General features: G+C 34.5%; 1 protein-coding gene across 1 annotated transcript; it reads right to left on the bottom strand.

The window, feature by feature from the left end:
- Positions 1-1191: 1191 nt before the first annotated feature.
- On the bottom strand, positions 1192-13359 carry LOC106061675 (baculoviral IAP repeat-containing protein 2-like). Its single transcript, XM_056025971.1, has 10 exons — positions 13224-13359; positions 10727-10985; positions 9035-9091; positions 8400-8449; positions 6036-7214; positions 5670-5845; positions 5427-5484; positions 4054-4161; positions 3565-3687; positions 1192-3216 (listed from the first exon to the last, which is right to left on the bottom strand). Exons 2-10 carry the CDS (start codon positions 10930-10932, stop codon positions 3017-3019), a joined length of 2157 nt encoding a protein of 718 aa, XP_055881946.1. The 5' UTR covers positions 10933-10985; positions 13224-13359; the 3' UTR covers positions 1192-3016.
- Between the last annotated feature and the right edge of the window lie 484 nt (positions 13360-13843).

The raw sequence follows: 13843 nt of genomic DNA, 5'->3' as shown, positions 1-13843 counted from the left end.
CAAATGAAAAATTACACTTTTGCAATTATGGATGTAGTATTTCTACATTTTCGCTGCCAAGAATTTTGGTCGAAATCTCACATAAACCTTCACATCTTTCCATAAAGTCGTGTATCAATCAAAGAATGTAGATAATTAGCTATGGTTCAACAAAGATAATAAAGTAACGTTAGTTTTATTGGGAATTTTATTTTGTGTGAAAAATCCAAGGAGAGTTGATGGGGTTAGGTGTCGACAGCCTGAGTTTACCTCACCGGGTCACACCGACCCTAGTGTAGCCATTGATAAAGTAACAATAATGCTAACATATTTTAAACTCTAGTTTCGTTCGAGAAGTAACAGACATTGTAGTCCCTTTATCAGTATCCACTGAGGAATTTTCTGATGACGTGCCAGGTCTGCAGCAGTACCGCCCTCTGACAGGCAAAGAAAATCTTAGGAATCTTGAAGGTATCTTTGAGATCAGTTGTCATTATCCCCATGGTTGATATAACAATGTGGTATATTGTTAATTTAGGTAACTTTCATAAACGCTTAATGTCCAATCTTAGGTTCCAATATTTTCTTTGTTTTTCCATTTCAGTTTTTCATATATAATGAGACAGTGGTAAAGCGATATCAATAATGTTAGCGTTTGTTGTTTTGTTCTTTGTTTTTATAAGTAGACATCAGATCAGGGCTTTTAAAATCTACTATTTTGTCACTCTAAATAGTCCTATCCCAGTACAATAAGTGATCAGTATACTCCAGAACCTCTTGTTGCGAGTATCTGTAATATTGAAGAGCATCCTTACTGATCGAATTATATGTCAAAGCCAAGTGTTGGTGTATTCATTTTGCAACTTGGTTATGGCGACCTAGGTAGGCAGATTTTAATAGGGCTGAACATCCTGCAATTGTGTGTTCGATTCAACCCACATGTCCGCATTTTCGGCATTAGTCGACATTGACTTTTAGGACGTAGTTTTTTGGGCCTAATTACTCTGTCCTGTATTGCTGTAACAAAGACTTCTGTTTCTATAGACTTATCACTAAACTCGAATCTGTCTTTTTATGTTGTCATATTAAGAGCGAAGTAATAGATCTTACAAAAAGGTATCAGCTTCGTAAAAGTGAACTTGGCCTTTTTTTAAATCTTTTATTGTGCTGCTTGTTATAAGACAAGTATAAGAAAAAGAGAAACACATTGAAGATTTGAGAATATGGCATTTAATAAAGTAATATTACACACAAACAACACACTGGAATATTTGGGTTATGTTATTGATCTGAGAAATTAAATATTTGTTTAGTGCAAATAGACATTTATCAACTAATCCACACAGAGAGGAGGAACCTAGTCTTGGAATCAATTTCTAATACAAGGTGCCTAGGTATTAACTCATTACAGCTGAAGATATTCTAAACAGAAATACAGAGGTATTTGAGCCCTACGATGACCTGTTGACTGACCACTGTCACAAAAAGGAAAACTAAAACTTTATAAGCTTATCTGAAGATTTTTAAGGGGCTTGAAAAAGCCTTCCTGCAAGGAATTGTACCAGGAGAAATAAGATTAGATAGAGTTAAATATTGGAAGAAAACATGAAACAATGGACGGACCATTCGATTAAAGAGATTCTAGTTATGGATAAAGACTGAGAGTACTGGAAGGAGAGGGATGCCCCAGCCGTCCAACGGATTATGACATGAATAAAGATGAATGCTGGATATACATATGTACTAGCTGGTTAACACAACAGGTAATATAAGGCAAACATATTAAAAAGTATTGATTTCATCTCTATTATACATTTCTATAATCACAGAGTAAAAAAAAATATATTGTGTAATATAAATATACGATAAAATATTGAATAACAATTATATAAAAGATCACAGACGAAAATAATGAAATTACTCTAGTTAATAATATAAGAAAATTGTACTCTTAAAAACCACACCTGATTAGAAGTAAAAGTGTAACTGATTGCAGAGCTAAACCGAGAGAAGAGCTTTTCTGGACTTTGTTTTTAACGTTTTAGCACTTATATAATTAGCCTAAAGCATCTTTTGTTGTTAATTTTATTGCAGCGATTTAATATTTTTTAGACATTTGACAGATATGATGGTGAAAGAAAGACCTTAATGATTAATGTTTAAATGCAGAACTTTTCAAGCCCATTGCACATTTTGAACCAATCGATATAACATTGGCAGCTGAGACAACAATTGCGACTAGAATGGTGCAAAATAATGTCCATTTACCCTATAATATACATTAGATATACTAGAGAACAACGTAAAATGTATTTCTAAAGTAAAATAGCGTAAAATATTCATTTTTTGAAAGACCATAGAAGAGATGCTATTTAGCAGAACTACAATGAAAATCAAAATAAGTACAAGCCTCAGCAGCCGCCAGGCGCAATTTCCTCTTCGAGGAATGAGGCTTCACTAGACAGACTTTTGGAAGTACTTGTACATTTTCCCTTTCAGACCTAGCGATCCTTTGGGCAGATGATGTTACCAGTTTATGTGGACAAGTTTAACAAGGGTGTCGTGTGACCAGCACAACGACCTATCGCCTTTACATTTTCCCAACATTAGGGTTAGAGTTGACTCAGAGGCACCCTAATGATCCTCAAAATAAAAATTGTAGTCTTCACCAGGAATCTGTAACCTCTCGATGCGGTTGTAGAGCGCTTCAACACTCAGCCACCGTGCCCCCGATATAATTCTCACTTTAAAAAAAAAAGAGAGATCACGTGAGCAGCCCTTGTCAGCACTCTTCAACAATTGAACGATTACCAATAACTATTTATTTCTTTTCGATATTCATGTTTAATATGATGCTAAATTAACAAGCAATCGCTATGGAATATTTTGCTAATCAAGCCAGACACAATTTGTCATCCTCACAAAGGTTGTTACATGTTTTTCTATAATTTGATACATAGTCCAACACTGTCTTGAATTCTTTGTGGTTTTGTTTCACTCTGGACTAAATCTGTACTTAGATTATTTGATGCAATAGCTAGCCTAAAAAAGCTCGAACGGTTCCCTTGACAGGCTTCCTGCAGACTGCGCAGTCTTTCAGAGCTCCTGCACATTCAGCACATGAGACCAGGTGACCACAGGGCAGAAACACCACCTCCACATCTTTGTCCATGCAGATCTTACACATCGTCTGCTGGCGTAGTTCGTTGTTTCTCTCTTTTATTTTGCGAATGGATTCTGATAATAATATAACAAAATATAATAAATTCAATTTTCCTTTGATTCCAATAAAGATTATATTATCTTATCTTGTAATGTCATTTACAAAAGCGTACATCTAAATAAACAGATACCTATGAATAATGGAAATATATTTTTTTCCTCAGTATATAAAATTCCAATCAAATTAATTGTAATATATTTTTGTTTGTTAGTTTTTTTTTAATATCTTTCTTAATGTGCCACTGTTCAATCATCTGTCTTTTTTTTTAATAATGAAGTAATCTGTAAATGTGTACTTTAAAATATATTTAAAGCATATATTTAAACTACTGTTATATTATTAAGCCTATGCTTATTATTTACCCAGATCTTGTTCTGTGGTGGATTTACGCATTGCTCTCAACTGTCGGTTGCTTAAATGTGGATTTGTTTCGGATTCCTCAGTCAACTTTTTTAGTAGCACATCGGCAGACATGATAACATTCTCTGAAAAAAAAAAAGATATTTAATTATTTTTGTGATAAGAAAATATGTCTCCAAAGTGACAAAACCTATCTATCAATTTTTATAGTATAATATTTAGGAAGGGCATTTTTCAATAAAAATAATATTAATCATAATAATCTTTAATATCCATAAAGAAATTTTTCTTACAATTTGTGAATTACACCAAACAAAACATTATAATTAAATAAAACCAAAATTTACATTCACACCAGACTCATAATTAACATGGGAAAAGTTTATATCAGATAGTTTCTATTTAATGATTTGATTGCCAGGGGGAACAAAAGAGTGCTTGTCTTTGCTAAATAAAAACATATTCTCTCTGTTAGAAGAAACAAAATTTACCTTGTGACTTTAAATGATTTGCAACTTCCAAAACTTGTGTCTCCTTATATCCAAACTCAATCATAGCTCTCACAGCAGCGTCTCGTTTTAATGGTTGGCTTTTACTGTCTAGAAGGAAAATAAATACTTTCAATATTGTTCTGTTATAATTCTAATAGCTTAGTCATTCCCAGTTTTATATTAGTTAGCAATGTATGTGTTGTGGTCAAAGCCCTGAGTGTGTCCAAGACGTGTGGGCAATGTCCGATGTACTGGAAGTTATCAGTGTTAATGTTACTTTGACCGATCACTTCGCAAAGTATCCGATGTATTGATGCAATACTACCAGGCCAAAGGCGCAGAGAAGGCCCTTCCCTCCAACCTGCGTATTCTTTTTTGTAGCATTCTCACAGCGGTTTTATTGCTTTGTTGTTGTAAAGTTTTCTGTACGCGTGCGTTTTAGTTAGAAAGTACGTGTTATGTACTGGGTGTGTATCTGTTTCTATGGTGACGGTGGGAAGAGCTTAACTATTGTTTGTGAATGGTTCAAGATAGGTGGCACTGTCTTCGTTTGGTCTTAAGAGAGAGTACTCCAGAACGTGAGACTTAAAGGGTTGTGTTATTGTAGTGAGTTTGATTTTTGTAAAAAAAAAAGTCTAGTACATTTATTTTATCTCATATCAACTTGATTTGGTCTATATTATAATAAACGCTATATTTACTATTGTCGACAAAGAAGTTACTTTTTTTTGTTTAGTTGAGATATAATACGCCTACAGAGGTTTAGTTTTGTATACCAGCATTTTGGTGGATAAAAGTCAATGACCATCAATAACAGGAAGTATACTAAAAAAAAGTCACATTAATGGCTGTTTAATAAAGTTGACATGATTAAAGTAACAAATACTAAATAACAAAATTCGTGTACTAGTTCTTTTCAAATTAAAAAATGCCCTCGACTTCACAGTAACTGACCGGCGGCCAAGGCTACTCTTAACGTATTTACACTATCATGACCTTAACAGATTGACGCAAATATAAAAATAACAAACTCTCTGAGCAATACAAAATCTCATAAAAGTGCATCTTGTTGTATCAAGTATTGGTAGAAGGTAATTATTTTCTAAAATGAAGCCATTTGACAGATTTGATAAATTAATTTTAAAAATCTACTCATAACCATATTCTTCCGATTCTGGTCAATCGTTCTATGCCGTTTTGTGAACTGGCTGGACCATTCGCGAACTGGCCGGCCATTTAGCACATGTCTAATCAACGTGAGGCCATATTAGCCATTTTGCGAATTGGCCGGTCAGTTCGCGGTTTGGCTGATTTTGGGCACCTAAGCCTTACATATAAAAATATAAAGTTAATTAGTGTTTATGAAAACTTACCTAGTTGAAAAGCAGCAGGGGACCCGCCCATTGTCTCAATTACCATTTGAAAAGAAATCTTTAAGTAAAAGAATTGAATATGCAATAAAATAGATAACAAAAAGTTGCATTCATCTTTCTAATTTATAATCAATGGAAACCTAATTTCGAACAATGATACAAGTAAAATAGACAAAATAAATTTTAAAAAATTCCTCTTTTAATCAAAGAGGACAAATAATCATTATGTTGCTTAAGTCCTACCTTGTCCTTGGTTTTGTTAAGCTCCTGCACTGCGTCAACGAAATTCTGTCCCATGAGTTGTCTGATGAAAGCACACTTGGGGAACCACCTGGCATGTTCTACCCAGACGTCATCTTCATCTTCCCAGTTTCTTAATCCACCACCACAGAAGAAACACCTGGCACAGTCTCCGTAAGCTTTTTTTTTTTTAAAAAAAAAAAATGGTTTATAATAACTGGCCCCATTGTGTATGGCAAGAAAAAAAAATGTTTACAAAATATAAAGAACACTAAACGCAAGTTAATGTTTAGGACTGTAAATTTGTGTGGTTGTAATTTTAATGGCATATACAGAATGCATTACAAATAGTAGGAATGGAAATAATACCTGCATAATAAAATCCAGCGTCTGCCAGGTCTTCCTTTTGTATAAGATGTGACGTAGGCCAGTTGGAAAATGTTTTTATCCTTTCGTTTTTTATTGCATATTCTGGACGTTTGGGTCTCTCTGTAACAATCCCAAGCTCTGAATAAGTTGGGCCTTTGCCATTTCTGGTATTATTGGTAGCTGGATTTTGAGCCTCAGGCTTCTTGGGGCCTGTAGTAACAGTTTGTGCAGCCACTGTGTCCGCCTGGATGCTGGAGCTGTTACTTGCTGTGTTATGTCCGGACAGCGTGTCCTTCATTGCATTGTTTGTACTTGCTATAGAGCTTCTCTCTGTGTTGTCAGCTAACGAAGATGATTCATTCGTCTCTTGGAGCGTTGGGTAGTCCTCTTCCTTTGAAGACGTTGCATACACAAGATCTGGGCTGGAAGTCTGAGCCGAGGTAGGGGGTAATTGTACAGTGGGAGGCATGGTGATAGATGCATGTTCTAATGTGGCGAATGAGTTGTTTGAAGATATTGCTTCTTTTACAGGTCTCTTGTTGTTGCTTGGGTGTTTTTCTATATTTTCTGACAAACTATTTCCGTTGGCTTTAGCTACACACTCCTGACTAGCAAAAGGGGCGGCATCCATTTCTATAATTGAAGACTTGGCATTAAGTTTATTCATTATAAGATCAAATGACAATGCATTATTCATGTAAATTGGTATATTGTCATTGTTGAGTCCGGTCACCATTGAACAGCTTGGAGACATCGTCTTGTGAACTTCTGACACTACTTCCTGTTCTAGCCAGCTATTTTTAGAAACGCAACAAGTGTAACACGTGACCTTGTCATCTGATCCAGAACCAACGTAAACAAAACCTTCTCGAGCCAAAACTAAAGAAGATTGGGTGGCATTCATTGGGTAGGTGATAAAAGTGCGCAGTCTTAGCATTTCATACTTAAAATAGGCCCACTCGGTTCCATCTAAATGAGCTGGCCGGTTCGGTAGGACTTGTTGACTCACCAAGTAGCACTGGATACTTTCAGTCCTGATACGAAAATGTTTAAGTGAAAGCAAATCTTCCCATAATGATTTAATTTTTGATTGAAGGCCATCTTCATGAAATATTTTTCCTTTTTTCTCAGACATTTCTTCTGTTAATGACGTGAGATTCTTCTGTTTATTGTCATCTTCTGCAATATATAAAAAAGTAGCATTACATTTATTTAAAAAAAGAGGCTTATATTTATTTATTTATAGCTTTTATGTCGCGCTACTTTCATGCTTATAGCATGCTCAGAGCGCTTTGGTCCAATCTCATTTGTTGACCAGTGGGGGGAGGGGGTATCTAGGTGTTGGTTTTCCGTGCTGCCTTTAGACGCTCAGTAAACACAACTCTGCCCGAGTCGGGTGTCGAACCTCGAGCCCCCTTCTAGGTAGCCAAGCCAAGCCAAGTTCAAGTGCACTTGGCCTCTCGACCACGCTTCCCAAGTGTATCAATTAGTTTAGATCAGTCATGTAATTAAATTTGTAATCTAGACTAACAATAATAAATCTGTTTGATTAGAAATAATTATTTTACCATTTGTTTTTTTTTTGTGCAACACAATTTCATGCATTGAGCTTTCTCAAGAGGCTCTGATCCTATCACTTGTCTGGACCAGTTGGAAATGGATGGAGGAGCAAGAGCGGGGTATCTAAGCAATCGCTTTTTAAATGTATTTATAAAAACAAAAAGTGAGGAACGATTTGAAACGAGACAATTCAATATAGAAGGCCACACCACTGACCTGCTACGTAGCAACCTGTGGGCTGTAAAGACCAATAGCTCGTCGCCAAGTCGTACAGGCCTGTAGTCAATTAATTTCTGGTAATAAGTTATTTGGTTTAATACCATTAAGGGAAATTGATCCTTCTGTTTTTCTCAGATATGCTAAATGTGTAGTGTTTTGCCCCCCTATATAATTTTACACGTTATTTCTCCCACGTCCGTTATCGGACCAAGCTGAAACCTTAAAAATTATTTATTGAACTAAACAAAACATGAATCAATTTTTTTTTTTAAATTACCCAATTAGTTTGTCATTAATTATTTTGTTTGATGTTGATCAAGGGAAATAACTTCTACATTACAATGAGATATAGTTGCAAGCGCGGAGTTTTTTTCCCTTAGATAAGCTTTGACTTTTTATAGAGGACTTTTCTGTTTCATTTTTTATAATGACGTTGTGTTTGACAGTTTATCACTTTGTTTAAGGTGTGGTTCCCACCTCTTGAATCTTCTTAAAGATGACTTTTTATTTTTTTTTTTATGTTTAGAGAACTGTGCCTGTAAGTGTCAGTCTATTTAAGATGAGCAAATAGTCTGGTTAAATTACCTTGTCTCATAATAAGTGACTTTCTGAAATCTTTTTCTGGAGGTGAACCCCTGCAAATTAAATAAAGTCGTTTATCAAGCACCGTTTGTCTATTATGTATGTAGCATTACGTAAATATTTGTATTACAGTGAAATTAACTTTTTTTTTTTACTATGCACTTAAACAAAAGTTGTTTTAGTTCAATGACAAATAATTAGAAATATTATTTTGTAATAATGTTTCTTATTGCATAAAACAGATAGTCACAACTAGAACACAAAATTTATAGATAACATTAAAAATAATGATACGGTATAGACTTTAAATAGCAAATAAGTCTAAAAAAAAATAAAAGATTAATAATTTAGTTTGTGTTTTACGCATACTTAAGAGGACCCCCCTCGTAAAGACCGCAATTGGGTCAACTATTTGCTAAGCACTGGAGGTATTATTAACAGACAGTTTTTTTTTCTTCAAAGTCATTTGTTATTTATGTAGATTTAAGTTCTTCATGTTTTAAAATCTTTTGAGATTTTCTGTATTTTTTTTAGAGGCTTATGATGCTATTGGCATCTATCTATTTTCTATTTCAACTTTAAAAATCAAATTAAAAAGTAATTGATTTACAATTAAAAGAAAAAAAAGTCGTGCTTACAATTTATTGTTGCTGTGTCCCCTTGAAAACAAACACCTGTTTTGACCAAGACTATATCTGTTCAAAAAAAATATAACTTGGGTGAGTGCGAATATGTCAACCGAGTTGTAACCCGCTGTCTCGCAACGAGTGCTTTAGATGTACTTCTGTTATAGGTTCTAACAATCACCAGATTTCTTAGTGATGACGTCGTCAAGAATATGAACATTAATATAAACAAATAAGATATATCGTTATGTAGTTCTAAAATTAATGTAACCTTTGTCGGTTACAAGCGGCTCTGATATCAGTTTAAGTAGGTCAACAACATTGACAGGTTAGTTTGACATACACTTGATAGTTACGAGGCGCGGTGTCAGAGCGGCACCGAACTAGACCGGGGGTCCCGAGATCGAAACCTGGTAAAGACTGGAATTTTTTAATTTCGGGCGCCTCTGAGTCCACTCAGCTCTAGTGGGTACCTGACGTTAGTTGGGGGAATATTAAAGTCAGTCGGTTGTTGTGCTGGCCGCATGAAATTAACCGTACGACAAAGAAACAGATGACATTTACATCATCTGCCCTATAGACCAGAAGGTCTGAAAGGGGAACTTGACTTTACACTTGATGGTCATGTGACTTCGATCTACTTAAGTATCTTTTTCAATTTTCAATAAAGATTCGCTATTACATTTTTTTGTATGCTTTACAGTAATAGAGTAGGCGGGGTAATGTATTAAAAGTTTTAAAAAATGTGCGACTGAGATGACATGACACCTGCCTTGTATGTTTTCTTATATACTGTAAATAACTAAAAGTAATCAAAATTACAGGAATGTTTTTGCGACAGTATTTGCTAACACGCCTACATCAGTACGAAGGTTGAGCTTGATTCTGCCTCACCGGATCAGGAATTCTCGGGGCATTCTTTAATAGATCACAACGATTGTCATCTTCATAAAGTCCACTTCTGAATTTAAAATTATATAGATTACTAAAGAACTGTAAAAAAAACATATTTCGCTAAGATATGTTGCTGGAAATGGAAGAAGAAAGCTTAAGACTATTTCAGATATAAAGAGAAATTGCTACAAACACTTGATCGAGAATTATGTAACTGATATTAAAAAGAATAATATTTTAGCTGTTGGTGTAATTTTTGTTGCAGTGTCTTAGTTGCTAATATATGAATCATTCAGTCAGTTTCTGTGACTTTTAGACATTCTGTTTGTATTAAGCGTTGAAGCCCAGACTGAGATTTAAGCATTCTTAAAGCAAAAATCACAAAACATTTTACAAGAGATTTTATACTTTTCTAAAAATGCGCCAACATTATAAAATATATCACATGCTGTAGAGTGTGGACTGGAGAGGTTGTTTTTTGAGAATCTTTCTAAAACAGAAACGTGTCCTTACAATCAAGTAAACCATTAATTTTGAACAATTTGCAACTTCTGTGGATTCATCAAGCTGGATGTTAAATATTGAAAGTGGAGAAGGTATTATTTCCTGAAATACCTGATCAAAAATATCAGCAGACATGTCTACCCTTACAAATTGTCATTCGAGCCTCAAAGGGGGTCGCGATTCACAGGTTGAGAACCCTTGTTATAAGCCCATTATTTAGTCTTTGGTTCTTAAAACGAAGAGATGTACCACGGTCATTGGGCAGTAATCTCTGCATGACTCACCATTGTTTTGAGATGCTCTTACCCAGATTTTCTTTTTCTTTGGAGATGGTTTGCTCTTGAGAAAGTATTTTGATTCAACGTTTTGACTGTTGAGGGAAAATTGCTCTTTAATGTAGCTATTCTGCAATTGAACTTTCTGTCGCTTTTCATTCTCAACACATCCCTTGGTAATTTAGTTCCTTTGCTGGTATGCATCTTTTTGTATCTTTTCAATTTATTTACACCCATTTTTTTTGTTTTGTTTTAGTTAATGGTTGTTTTTCTTTTTATATTCATTGAATCTGAAAATACAAAAAATGTCAATTAATATTTTAAACTCAAAGAAAAAATAAATCTAAATAAAATCATTAAACCTTAATTATGAAGGCTCATCTTAAGTTCCTCAGACACAACGATAAAGGCACATTTCTTTTTCCATACGCTAGAACAAATTCGTAGAAATGCTCCTTTTCTTCTTCCCTAGTGCCATTAGAGAAAGAAATGGGTTGCCTGAATCAGCCAAAAAAAAACTACGACATAGCAGAGTTCAAGTCATTGATTAGCAAGCATGACTAGATTGACATATGGAATGCGTATTAAATAATATATAAAACTCCTTGACTGGCGGCGTAGAATACGCCGCTCTTTTGCAGGGCCGGCCTTAGGCCACTGCAACCTATGCGACCGCAGTAGCCCCGCACTTTCATAGGACCCGCGCTAATTCAAGGTGTATAAATTATTAAATTAAACCATATTATAACTTAAAACAGATTTCCCTCGCCCTCCTGTCGATTTACCAGGAGCTCCTGGAAATCTCCCGAAACTACGAACTATACGAAAAAGTCCTTAAAATATACGGAAATATATAGACAAAAATTTTCATTTCGGGGTGTCATTCAATATGGAAAACGCCAATCCTACGCGCGATATATAAAAAAAGTCATTATGCATTACCCGTAAATGTGTAATCAGGTGAAAAAAGCTTATAGTGCCTCGAACTAATGAAGGATTACTTGTGGTCAACAATTCTCAAAGATAGATTGAAACATTTGGTAATTCTTGCTATTGAGCGTGGTCTATGTAGGAAACAGAATTATTATGATATACTCTATGACTTTGCTACACGCGAGGCTCATAAAGTATTTCTGTACGTAGTAAAGAATGAATAAAATGCAAAGACGAATTTATTTTCTAATACAAACTCTTAAATTTCACTTATTATCCGCTTCCCGACCCAAACTTGGCCCCGCAAAACCCGTTTCGCATAGGGCCCAACAATTGTTAAGCCCGTCCCTGCTATTTAGTGACCTGTATATATACATCGTAGATTACTTTTTCTCTTTCCATGACTTCTTGGTCACTATGGTTAAATCCGGCAATTCAAAATTTTCGTGCAATAAAAGAGCTCCACTCAAATTACCCAATACTTGGCTTTATTTCGAACATTAAGAATGGGGGCTATTTAAAATGTATTTTTGTCTTCTACGCCTTTCTTGTCTATTAGCCTCAAGTGTGTGGCCCGCGGCCTTCGTAAGTACTCTTCTCTACCAGCGGCCAACTGCTGCCACGTACTTCCTTCTATGTCTGTGAGGGCGAAATGGCTTCTATTTCATTAGTCCTTCCAGGAAAAAGGGGGGGGGGTGAAAGTGACACATCTGTTTGTTTTTCTTCCTTGAAACTTGCCAAAAATGTACATAAAAGATAAAAAGATGAGAGAAAGAATATATAATTATGCAGAGATGATTGATTTATTGATTGATTGATTGATTGATTGATTGATAGATAGATAGATAGATAGATAGATAGATGGATGGATGGATGGATAGATAGATAGATAGATAGATAGATAGATAGATAGATAGATAGATAGATAGATAGATAGATAGATAGATAGATAGATAGATAGATAGATAGATAGATTAGATAGATAGATAGACAGACAGATAGATAGATAGATAGATAGATAGATAGATAGATAGATAGATAGATAGATAGATAGATAGATAGATAGATAGATAGATAGATAGATAGATAGATAGAGAAAAAGAGACAAAGAGACAAAGAAAAGAAAGAGAGAAAAAGAGTGAAAAAACAGAAACTCAAAACGTACACTGATAAAAGGTTAAAATAATTATTATTCTTATTATAATTTTAATGTGTACAGCGCTGTTAACAAACATAATTAGTTGGCTTTCCTTTCAGAAACAAAACTTCTTCAAAATAAATTTTTCAGATATTTTTCTTTCTTAGTGTCACCTTTCAAATAATATTTATAATGATAATAATAATAATAGTAATAATAATAATAATAATAATCTTTATTATCTTTTACTAATAATAAGCCTTATACATGAAAACGGAAATCATTTAAATTTCACGTCTGCGTCATTCGGGGAACTCCCGTAAAATGTCATGATTAAATATAAACACCATGTAACAAGAGTTGTACCTAATTTTTTATTTAGTTGAAAAAGGTTATTTATTATTAATAAACTAATTAAAATGTTCAAATCTTCACACATCAATCTGATATTACATACCTTGTTTTAGTTGTTTTTATATTTTTTATCAAAGCTGATGTTAAAAAGGAAAAAAATAACAACACAGATACAAAACAGAAAAGGCTCAGCTAGCCTCGCTATCGTGTCAGGGAAGAATGGCCCATGAAAGTGTCGCCCAGAGATCTACTACCAAACATTTGTATCACGTAATAGCAATGGGTATTTTAAACCAATATTTTTAGCTTAGCTCCACACTTATGACAGATGAGCTTTGGACTGTCACACAAGGGCTGAACAAAGTTCAGTTACTTTTTCTTTTAGGATTTATGTATACCTCTATACTCCTTGATGGTATATCAGTTTAACACTCTAGATATTCGTAAATCATATTAAGCACTAATATATAATACGTTTATGAATGGGCAGCTTATTAACTCTTTCTCTCCGTAATTATTTACCACATTCTGGTGAAATCAACGCTAGTATCATCAGTTAGGAGAGAAAGAGTTAATAATCTTATTTTATTATACGCCTAAGTCAACGACCTTCATCAACAGTGTGAGATAAACCCCTAGAAAACTCGCATGCTGTTATGAAACAATGGTGTCTTTGGGAATGTTAAGATTCTAGTACAGTACAATGCCACTGACAACGTGGAT

Source organism: Biomphalaria glabrata, chromosome 4, assembly GCF_947242115.1.
Source record: "Biomphalaria glabrata chromosome 4, xgBioGlab47.1, whole genome shotgun sequence".
NCBI classification, from domain to species: domain Eukaryota; kingdom Metazoa; phylum Mollusca; class Gastropoda; family Planorbidae; genus Biomphalaria; species Biomphalaria glabrata.
The sequence above is the reverse complement of the archived record's forward strand: the minus strand, read 5'-3'. Positions and strand labels throughout refer to the sequence as shown.